We start from the raw sequence: 10,846 nt of genomic DNA, 5'->3' as shown, positions 1-10,846 counted from the left end.
CAACTAAGAACATATGAATGATTTTAACATTATAACAACAAAAAGGCATCTTTAATTATTTAACTATTTCATATATTGTACACATAGACTTACAGCACATTAATCTACATCTAATATCACATATTTTACAATCACACAATTTTAATTACAACAGTTTGCTAATTAGTGAAAACAAACTTGTGCTGGAACTGCCCTGATTCCCTATATTGCTGCTGGGTTTAGCTCTCACTTCGGGTCTGATTACGTTACGCTGCAATTCCGGATCCTTAAATATAGGTTCGGCCATCCTATCAAGGTTCAGGCGAAAGAACTGATTTTCCAGAATGGGCACTATTAGATTGTACTTGTCAATAAGCTTGTTCAATTGCTGCACATCGTCCTGGTGATTCAGCGTGAATACTTTCCAGGCTGCCAGATCCGCCTGGCGCTGCAATGGCCATTCGCCGTAGTATTTCCGCTCCTGGCGCAGTTTCGTCTTCAGCTGAGCAATCGCATCGCGAATGTCCTTGCCCAGGCTTATCCATTCCGGCGTGAAACCGTTGTCCAACATAATCTTGTTCAACTTGTGGGTCGTAAAGTCCAGATACGGATTCTGTGACTGAGCCGAGGACAGGGGCTTTCCTGATCCGTTTAGATTGTTGAAGTCCCCCTTGGACATGGCCTCCTGAATGAGATCCTCGACCACACGATCGATGCCGTATTTGGTCTTAATGGCATGTTTACGAAAGTGGCTGCCACCCTTGGACATCAGTGTTTTCTCTCCGGCAGCAGCCTTGTCGATGCGGTGCTCCAAGACGCGTTCCTGAGCCTTCATGGCGCGCACCTGCTGGTACTGCTTCTGCCGCTGAAAGGGAGTTCCCACTCCGATGCCCTCGTTGGACAGATATTGCCGGTGCTGCGGCGCCGTATGCTTGATGTCAAACTCCATGGCCTCCTCCTCGTCCTCCTGAATGTTTCGCCTTCCCTTGGCGAACTTCTCCTGCAGCACACGGAATGCCTCGTCCACCTGCTGGAAGCGATCGGCACTGGCCTCCTCCGTTCCCGAATCAGGATGCACCCGTTTCACCAAATCCAAGTAGGCGTGGCGTACCGTATTCTGATCAGCTGATTCGTGAACGCCCAGGATGCGGAAGCATTCCTAAAGATAGCAGGTGCAATATTGCATAATGGTTGGACTATCGTTGAATCTTGGGACAACTTGTACTCACCATATAAACCTCCTTTCGCTTGAAATGCAGCAAGCGCCCGAATCTGATTGCTACGGATCCTTTGAACAGATTCCCAGCCAACCACATTTTTACTACACTTTATGGAGTTATTTTCTAAGCAATTTTCGAGCTACGCCGTCTGACGTTAAAATAAATTCTACTACTTAAAGCATTTGTTTATGTTTTCCGTGCGATCAGCTGTTGATAATAGTTGTTGTGTTTTGTAGGTGGTGCAGTATAAAAATACTGCAAGACATTTCTAGTATTTTAGCCGTTATGGTCACTCCAGGGATGCATAAAATTGTTTAGTGATTTGAATTATGCCAAACGTTATTTTTTTCGAGATTATAATATTTGAGAACCAAGTTAAGGTATATTTCATAGTGTCTGAAATAGTTAAAAGTGAGGATGGCAAAATAAAAAAGTAAGCTAGGTGTGCGAGTACTGTTCAATGTGGCCCAATGCAAATATTGCGCAGTTGTTTAATGTATGCGTGTTTGTTCTAAATGAAAGTCTAACCCAAATCCACAGAAGCAAATTTCCACACTTACTAGTTGCAATTAAAGCCTGGCGATGACCAAATCTGCGGGCGAGCAACGCTCATCTGCAATTCAAACTACAATTCATGCTCTACATAGACTGGAAACTCGTGTTTGTTCTAGGTAATTGTGTCATAATTAAAAAATTATTTAATTGCGTGACCTACAATCTTGAATTATAAAATAAAAAGCTCAAGTTGGATAAGATGCTTAATAATAAATGAATATCTTCCCTAGAATTTTCAGTAACGAAAACCATTCTAAATGCATAAATGAAAAGGCACATTTATTGTTAAAAACTTGTTTGATTTTGAGCTCTTTCCACTAATTATGATTCAATTGATCTGTACACTGCTTTGAATTTGGTTACCGGTCTGGGCAGTTGTTTTCGCTGAGTTTTCTTTCCTAGCATCCCGTTTGGCCTGTTTGGATTGGCACATTAGCATATATACGAACAGGATGTGCACAGGCTTGCTCCAAATTCCTTTGGCTTACCATGTAGAAGATCTATATGCGACATGGTGTTATATTAATCATCTTCCGAGACATCGGGCGCATACAGATCAAATACTTCGAGGAATTGGGCCAACTTCTTGCCCATATAACCTCCCAATATAATGCCGGGTATAACCGTGATCAAAACAGCGATGTACTTGTACTTATTGTTCTCCTTGGGAATTTTATTTATTTCTTTAAAGTCCTTGAAGTTGTCTCCACTAAATGGCATTTTTGTGATTTTATTTCTGTAGCTGATTTTAATGTGTGTTCGGAAATGGAATACGACATTATTCTGATGGAAATTTCAATACTTTCTCCGGCCAAATTGGGACAGGCACGCCCCAGAACCTAAACGCGGATCCAAAACCCTCATCGGAATATTTAAGTGTGCGCCCCATATGGAACTTCCGTTCTGCTGGCTCAACCGACTGATTTTGTCAACCGTCTGATGGTCCCTCTTCAATTGGCTTGCAATTGTCTACATTTCCGTCTAAGGAAGGGTATTGCCTTTAATTTTAATATTTGACCTGCAGCAGTGTTGCGTTGGCTTGCTGATTAACGGAGCGTAGAAATTTGGAAAGAATTTGGTTTTTCGGAAGGAATTGTAAAACTAAACAAGTTTTAAATGTAATTAGATAGTTCCCTGTATTCATATTCCCTTAACATTAAATTTCCTTTTCTACTTCCCAAGAAGTCAAAACACATTTTAATTGCACCGAAATAATCATGACCTGTTATTTGAGAAGGAAGTAAAAACTTATTTGAAGATGGATAGATGGGAGTCTAATGATCGCGTGTACCCTATAATTAAATTGTTTTATTCCAGTGGATGTGTAAATTGCATCGATTTATCTGCTTTATATTTCGACTGGAAGCAGCGCATTATTTTTCATCATGCTCTTTTTATCTGTTTACATGCATTTATTTTTAATTTGAAAAGAAAGGAAGTGAAAAGCTTAATAAATCATTCTTGTTGATTGTATATTAAAGGAATGATTAACAAAAATTAATGAACTCTAAATTCGGCCTTCTCATCGGCTAAGTTTATCCAGGTCCAAACGCAACACTCTTCATCCGCACAGAGATAAGGTGTTTCTTAATAGAAATCCTTCGGGTTGGGGAAATCCCACCATAAATAGTAATTGTTGTGCGCAATTCTATAGAATTCCCAAGAAACAAGTGCTAAATTCCTTTTAGCGACGGATATGACGTAAGGTTACATATACGAACAAAATGTAAAAAGGCAGAAGATGTACTAATGGACATCGATACTAAAAACAATGAAAATCCTTGAAGCACTTTCAAAACTATACACAGGAAAAGGAAGTTATGTAAAAGTGGGTACGAAGATAATATTGATTTGATAAAGTACCTGTAATAACCCTAACTATTAAAGAAATATTTTTTGTTGGACATTAGTAGATTCCATTTTCGTTTAGCATTTCGCACGTTTTGCACATTTTATGACTTCGTAAGGGTTATGGCTATTAAAAAAATAATGGGACAAGAGAGAGCAGTGTGTAACCAAACAGAGGCATCAAGGAGTGCCAAAGGATTCGAAGGGCCAAGTGTAACAATCCCACTTTTATGGTGCTCTCTACTTTGTTGGCGAACCCTTTTAGCAAGTTCGTTGCTTAAGTCTTTCGTTCGACCACCGCTTCCGTTGCGTGCGAATGTTTGAAAACAGTTAGCAAACCCAAAATCAAGGGAGGGTAAAACCCACCTCCGACTTCACATGTCCTGGGCAATTAAACGAAATTTCCCAAGAAACAAGGACGCCGCAGCTAATCCTGTCTAGGCGATGTAGCCCACGCACTTGGCCAAAATCGGTTAGGTAGCGTTTGTGCGGCGAATTCGCAGTGCCGGCTGAGATTACCGAGCCGTCTTTTCGGGCGAATTCAACGGCGGCGAATAACGATCGGTATGCCGGTTGTTTATTCGCCGACCGATAACCATACTAATGTTAAAAAACCTAAGAAATCGGGAGCTTTCGGGGCTTCAGTATGCCTTCGACTGTGGCGCGTTGTGGACGTTAAGAGGCTGCGTCGAACTCGAACTCTAGACAAGTGTATGTATCGATTCGACTGGGTTTTCTTCAGTGAGGCAGTGAGTGAGTGAGTGAGTGAGTGTGAGCGAACGAAAGCCGTTAAGAAGTCTGGAGAGAGGAGGCTAGATATACACATACAGTGAGCCATAGGAAAATCTGTAAAACGGGCACGTTGAGCTGTTTTATTTTCCTCGCCTCACAGTCTTACGTTTCTACCTATTGCCGATCGCCTCTACCTCTCTTCTCTACCTTCTTTTCTGCTTTCTGGCCCGCTCTTCGCCAGTTTCTTACCATTTTTGCTGTCGTGTCTTGTGGTCTTTGGGCGAGTGTATGTGTGTGTGTGCGTGGACTGAAACTTCAGGTGCAGACCGCGTTGATTTGCTGAACAAGTTTCAGTCTGAGTTTGGCCTTCGTGTGGTACAGTACATGGTACAGTAAACGCTCCCCGGATCTGCAGATCTCTTTGTGTCCTATTACAATAAGTGCTTGTGCATTTTGTGAATGTATTTGCCTCGAAACTGGATTTTATTCGATTGTTTTGCCCAGCAAAGTGTTTGATTTTGTGCCTGTGTTCGTTGTACGCTGGCTAGCGAAAAAGGATTTCTGTGCATTTTAATGGAGGCGCGTGCTTGGATCGTGTGTGCTCTATGAGGAAACTGACCATTAAATGCGAGCAGCAAAAAACAAGAGGAATTTTAAATTGAAAAAAGTGTAATAGATTAACTGCAACGCAGAGGACAATACTACGAAATCAGTGAATATATAAATAACATTAAATGCAAGAGTGGTAGAGATACGGCAAATGAATGCTAGAATTTCTTCAGCAATTTTATAGAAGCAAGGATAGGAAGTCAGCAGTAGTCCGCTACAATAATTTTATGTTGTTTTTAGCCGAGTTGTTGAACTTCTAGTATAATTTGTTCTCCCTGTTTTCTTTGCGAGCCGTTCGGTTTTTACCAGTCCATTAACTTGTCTGTGCCTTTTGCACTTTACTTTGCCAACTGACATTAGACTACTTGTGTGAGTAAGTAGTCCATCCATCGGGAATAACACACTCGCGTACTCACTTCACATGCCAGCTGCGCATTTACGCTCCCATTAACCGGGTAGAAATAACAAACTTACGGGAAAAGAAGCCACAACTGCTACCAGAAACTGGCCAACAAGTGTTTTGCACAATGGCCAAAGGAAAAAACCACAAAAACTAAACAGAAAAAAAATATAAGGGCTACAGAATGCAGTCTTGGGGTTAAAGTGGAACCAACAACATTTTTGACTTACAAAAAGTTCGTGTCCTAAGTCTTTTGTTTGGTTTTCCAATCGCAGAGAACCAAAATCTCAATAGGAATACTTCTGGGACTATCCTCACCAGATTTTCACCTAATTAACATAAATATTTCTTCGAACATTTTTTTTGTGAGCTCAATCCCAAAATGTTCCCAACACATTTCGAAGACGTGCTGCGACTTCAGACGAGAATTCTTGGACTTACTTGTTTCGGATCTCTGCCACGGCATGCATAATTAAACAGACCCATCCCCATTAGGCAAACTATAGATAGTCAGGCTAGCCAGAACCGATCATAAATTACATTTATGTGACGCGTTTTCGTTTAGCTCAGCTTTTATTTTAAAAAATCTAATCAACTTAAATATCTCCAGCAGTGCAACACTGGCCTTGTACATTTAAAAGTTTAAATATTTAAAAAGAAAACCGCACCAATAAGTTGCCATAAAAAAACTGACACCGCCGTCGTCGCGAAAGGGAAAGAAACCGTCGTTATTGTCGCTTTTGTTGACCTCAAGGATAACCAGCTGACATGCCACATAAATTGGAATACTAGCAGTCGCGAACGATACGTATCGAACCTATATAGTGGTTATATATAGCTACAGCTGCATTTATAAGAGGTGAGTTGCATATTGAAATGGCAGCGAATGAGCCGGAAAAGAGCGGCAAGTAAAAAATGTAGAGTGGAAATACGGGTTGGAGGTTATACTAAGTATAAAAGGCAATATTAGTCTTTTTACTACCAATGACGTTATATTCTTCTGCTTTTAAGCTGACATCATTGCATACCATCACTCTATAATACCTCATAACTATCAATCAGTAAGTCAAATGAAATAAAAGCCAATCTCAAGACACGCCTTATTTTGGCTTCAGTCATTGCGCAAAAATCCGATTAATTATGCATATGTCTACATACAAATTAAGCTATAAACAATGCCATGCTTTCGTTTTATCCAACGATTTGCAATGAAACTTCGATTTAATTGTGTTTAAATAATTGATTGATTCCACTGATTGAGCATACAATTGGCGTATCGAGAGTGGTGGTTTTGCTGTGTGCCATATAAAGCCTGCAATATGGATTCCCACTTATCCACAAAAAGTAGCACACCCCAACAACAATAAGAACAATTTCTGTTACTTTCTATTAAACAAAACATAAAAAAAAAGCTTCGATTGTCTGCCGGCCGTGTCTGACTCGCCTTTGTTGTCACATTCATTCAATAAAGGCCATGTCGGCTTCCCTATACCCGTACCCGTACCCATACCCACACCCGTACCCCCAAAACTCCATCGAAAAGTCGAAAAGCGAGAGCTACCCAAACAGTTAACCTCAATTTCAAGACGCACTCGGCGCGCTGTTGTTGTTGCTTAATAACAGAAACCGAAACAAGCCATAGAAGTAGTAGAAAATTTCACTCAGCCCAAAGTGAAAAGCAGAACAAATGCAAAAAGCCCTCATCACACTTGTAAACAAGCCACAAAAATTCGGTGTTTGCTTTTTATATCGTTGCTCATTTTTTGGCAAAGCTATTTGGCAAATATAAATAAACTGGTTGCTTTATGGAAATTTATGCCATGATTAGGGATTCTCTCCGGAGATGAGTTCTACTTAAGTCGTTTTCATAACTTGGCAAAAGGTATCGGAACAAGTAAAACTTGTTTTAGCGCGTGCTTTATGCCTTAGTCGCTACGGCTTAGTCATAATTTGTATATTGGTATTTGGCTCACAGCATCCAAACGGAAGTTGTGGCTAAAATGTGTGTTAAGAGTGTAATAGGGATTGCAAGCAACAGAAGTGAATGCAAGTTTGTTGCCTAAGTCTTTTGATTTGTGTGGACATGGAGTGCATGGAGTTGGAAAGTTATTTTGTGACTACGATTTTCTAGAAGTCGAATTAATTTTTTACCTAACAAAGGCTTCGGTTTCACTTGTATGATTTAATCCACCATTTCGAAGGAAACAATCCCCGAAAGAAACGCCACAAAGTCATCTATTATTTGGACTATGACGAGCTAAGCATTAGATTCTTCGACCTTTTCTCGAAGGTTGATAATTGGCAGCTGATGCCAATGTATCGGCAGGTAGATACACACAAACACACCCTAAAAAACGAGCAATAACAAAGGGTACGTCCAGAATTTAATTCACAGCAATCACAGGTAGGGACCCATCTCCAAATCCCTACTGAAAGTGCGAGAAGTCAGTTGAAATTAGTGGAATGAAATGTATTATGGTCTAGTTTATTAGGACTGATGGGTCCTACGCATGGTTCACATGAATGACAAATCTCTTGCCGCATATCAAGTGTCAGTTGGCCATTAAAATAATGGAATGCCAGGGCGTTGTCTGCGTTAGTCTTAAGAGAGATCCATCCATCAGCGGTCTGATCTGGACTAAGATCTTTTCCGACATGCGAGTAACTTATTATAGAGAGAGAGATGGATATTCGCTGCATGTCTGGCGTCCATCAAATCATTAAATAATTATACCCATTTGATTGGGTTAATAATTTTCAAATCATCAACTCTTTCCCGGCAACGAAAGTTTTCGAAACTGTGGATCTTGATTTTCAATTTTTGTTTATATTGAGATTCTCAACTTCCGTCTCCGCGGCGGCAGTGAAAGTGCCTCCAAATGCCAAACTCATTCTAAAAGCGAATTAATGGTCATCGCAGCGCTCTCTATTTCTTCGCGGCAAAAAGCGGCTTAATCATGTTGAAAAGCTGTTGACAATTTCATAAGTTTCCCAAGGTGGGCGCTTTCTCGGCGCCATTAGCCATTGCTCGTCGATTAGTTACAATTGCCACAAATTTTCTTTATTTCTCCAACTCCATCGCCATATCGCCAGCTTCATGTTGTGTGCGTTTTCTGTTTTCTTCTTATGTTTTTAATTGTGAGAATTGTGTGGAAAAGTGGAGCTCACTCGCCGGGAAAAGCGAGTCAAAACAAAAAACATTTGACGCTGCCATTGTCGACAATTGTTAAAAATGAAAAAATTGTGATCGGGCTTAGTGAGGTGAGCTGAACTGTGGAAATGCCCAGCGGAACCGCGTTCGTAATCCAGCCAAGTTATCAAGTTCCATCTACTCGCTTGCGATTCTCCCAAGCTCCTCCTCCATTCACTTTCGGACTATCTGCGTTTTTAAGCTGCCGAATCTTCAAAATATAATTCACATGACCGCCTCACATCGCACACACACACACCCATCCCAACACAATGATCCCCCCAACTGACTCTTGGCCAGACTGTCTGACTTTTGACTCAGTGTGCATACTTCTCGTAACCTGTTTTTTAACTTGGACGCTCTTGCCTTTTTGGCTGCATTCTTGACGGCTGTGCGTCTTCGAGCCACGCAGCTAACGTCTTCGGTTTCAAAAAGTCGCTAACCAAAACAGAGAATTAAGATACTGATACTGAGCCCACGAGGGTCTTTGTGTGCGATAGTGATACTCTGGGGGAAAATATCTGAAGATTGTTGACTTGGCCTTAAATGGGATATATATTTATTCATTTTAAAATATTTGATGTAAATAAATATTCTAAAAATATGAGATACAAAATGGAATCTTTACTTTTTATGTTTTCGTGCATATTTTGCTAGAGTAGCAAAACTTCGGGTTTTCTCTACTGTTTTGATAGCACTTCAAGATATCATGGGAGTGCCATCATTCCTTGAATTTTGTTATTTTTATTTATAACCAGCCATTCCTTTCTGTTTGACAATCCGCTGACTTCATTTTGGCACTCAAGTCGGTGGGTGTATTTAATTGAGTTTTTCTGCCGAGGTGCGGCCCCTTGCACCATTTCACCATTTGGACTCAGTCATTTGGATTCAGTTACAAAACCATCAGCTCGCGGCAATGGAAAACAAACTTTTCCTTGTCTATATACAAATTAAATATTAATTGCACCCATCACCCACTTCGAAGCCCCGCAGCGCTTCTTGGCGCTCTTTTTTTTCCAGCTTGTGAAAGTGTTGGCCAGTGGAAATCACTTGACCATTTTGTGAACAGCTTTCGACGGCTCCGGCTGTACATGAAAACAAATGAATGTTTTGCTGCCGAAGTTGCTGTTGGCGGTAGCAAGTTGCCCGAAAAAGATAAATACAAATACGCGGATAGTGAAAAGTTTCAGTTGCCTGGTTTTAGTCGAGGAAAAGCGTCTCGATGGGAAACTAAACACGTTTATGATTTTCTCGCCCAGCCAATTTGCTTGGCTATAACATTAGGTGACCAATGGATAACCACAGAGCAAACCTTCATAGTTCATTAAACGATTTTATTTCCTTCGCCAATAGAAACGCCATCAAACTTCCATTGGTTTGGCCACAAACATTTCATGTAACCCAAATACCACGGCATTAAAAAAAAGCAAAAAACAAAAAACTTACATGCCACAAGCTCGAAACTAGTTCATTGGGTCCCTCCGCCAAGCGGCCAGCTGCCCAGCTGGTTTTTCTCCCCGATCTCCCCAAGATCTGCTCCCTGCGGCTCCGGCTACCTGACCATCGAAATTAAACACAAATTTTTATGTTGAACCGAAAGATCAATGGCTGCAAGAGCAGAAAAAAAGAAATCACAAAGTTCGAAAGAACATAAATTTACATACAAATCTGGTTTCTTCTGAGTGTTTCTCGATTTCCTCGTGCTTTTTTATTTGAAGTTCCATAACGGTCGGTTGGATTATGGAAAGCTTCAGCCCAATGAGAGTGAGTCTGATTGAAGAACAAAGGTGCCGCCCTTTATGTACAATTTTTATGAATTACGAATAATTTAATAGACTTTAAAAGGTCATATCAGACATCTGATATCTGGAAAAATAGAAGAGCATCATTTATTTAAATAAATTTATTAAATTGGTTCAAGTAAATTTCTTAAACAAATTGAACCAATTACATTGGTTTGCCACTTAAACGTATCAATTAGATTGAATGAAGCCAATGCTGTATTTATTGCACATTAAGCTGTCGAAGTCAGATTGATCTACTCCGCCAGATTGTTGTCCCCCTGATTAATGTTTCTCTAACTGATCTCAATTGAATCGCGAGCATCCATCAAATTATAGTCAGTCATTGCAGACTCTTCGGTTCTCCATTTCATTAAAGCACTTCACTTAAGAGATTGTACTCTCTCTACAGGCAATTGATCCTCGTTTTCTGTCCCAGTTTCCTCTCTCGCTATCCACTTCTTCACTCCTTGGACACAAAAACAACTGACTGACACCGAAAGCCAAAAACTCAATTTGTAAAAAATGGTAA

The 10,846-nt window shown here is 40.4% G+C and overlaps 3 protein-coding genes across 7 annotated transcripts in view; 1 reads left to right on the top strand and 2 right to left on the bottom strand.

Moving 5' to 3' along the window:
• Positions 1-23: 23 nt before the first annotated feature.
• Positions 24-1,417, bottom strand: LOC117135284 (dnaJ homolog subfamily C member 28). The gene is made up of 2 exons (XM_033295453.1): positions 1,209-1,417; positions 24-1,138 (listed from the first exon to the last, which is right to left on the bottom strand). The coding sequence occupies exons 1-2, from the start codon at positions 1,293-1,295 to the stop codon at positions 146-148; spliced, it is 1,080 nt and encodes a 359-aa protein (XP_033151344.1). The 5' UTR covers positions 1,296-1,417; the 3' UTR covers positions 24-145.
• A 599-nt stretch (positions 1,418-2,016) lies between these two features.
• Positions 2,017-2,530, bottom strand: LOC117147837 (essential MCU regulator, mitochondrial). The gene is made up of 2 exons (XM_033314900.1): positions 2,243-2,530; positions 2,017-2,169 (listed from the first exon to the last, which is right to left on the bottom strand). Exon 1 carries the CDS (start codon positions 2,472-2,474, stop codon positions 2,277-2,279), a length of 198 nt encoding a protein of 65 aa, XP_033170791.1. The 5' UTR covers positions 2,475-2,530; the 3' UTR covers positions 2,017-2,169; positions 2,243-2,276.
• Positions 2,531-4,245: 1,715 nt separating this feature from the next.
• The window catches only part of LOC117149886, a 30,399-nt gene continuing 23,798 nt past the window's right edge, over positions 4,246-10,846 (top strand). For 2 of the 5 annotated variants that reach the window (XM_033316835.1, XM_033316830.1), the window contains exons 1-2: positions 4,246-4,313; positions 5,957-6,202. The gene's annotated coding sequence lies outside the window, so the exon portion shown is untranslated. Of the gene's footprint in view, positions 4,314-4,654; positions 4,722-5,953; positions 6,203-10,846 lie in introns of those variants that run through there. The other 3 variants (XM_033316832.1, XM_033316831.1, XM_033316834.1) reach the window with 3 other exon arrangements.

Source organism: Drosophila mauritiana, chromosome 2L, assembly GCF_004382145.1.
Source record: "Drosophila mauritiana strain mau12 chromosome 2L, ASM438214v1, whole genome shotgun sequence".
In the NCBI taxonomy this organism is placed as follows: domain Eukaryota; kingdom Metazoa; phylum Arthropoda; class Insecta; order Diptera; family Drosophilidae; genus Drosophila; species Drosophila mauritiana.
Note: the sequence above shows the minus strand (reverse complement) of the source record. Positions and strands in the feature narration are given on the sequence as shown.

Excerpts from the sequence above, each read along its gene's own strand:
- LOC117135284 (XM_033295453.1), bottom strand. The coding sequence starts at position 1,295 with ATGTGGTTGGCTGGGAATCTGTTCAAAGGATCCGTAGCAATCAGATTC. Across the intron at positions 1,139-1,208 it reads AGCGAAAGGAGGTTTATATG|GAATGCTTCCGCATCCTGGG; the intron begins GTGAGTACAAGT and ends TGCTATCTTTAG.
- LOC117147837 (XM_033314900.1), bottom strand. The coding sequence starts at position 2,474 with ATGCCATTTAGTGGAGACAACTTCAAGGACTTTAAAGAAATAAATAAA.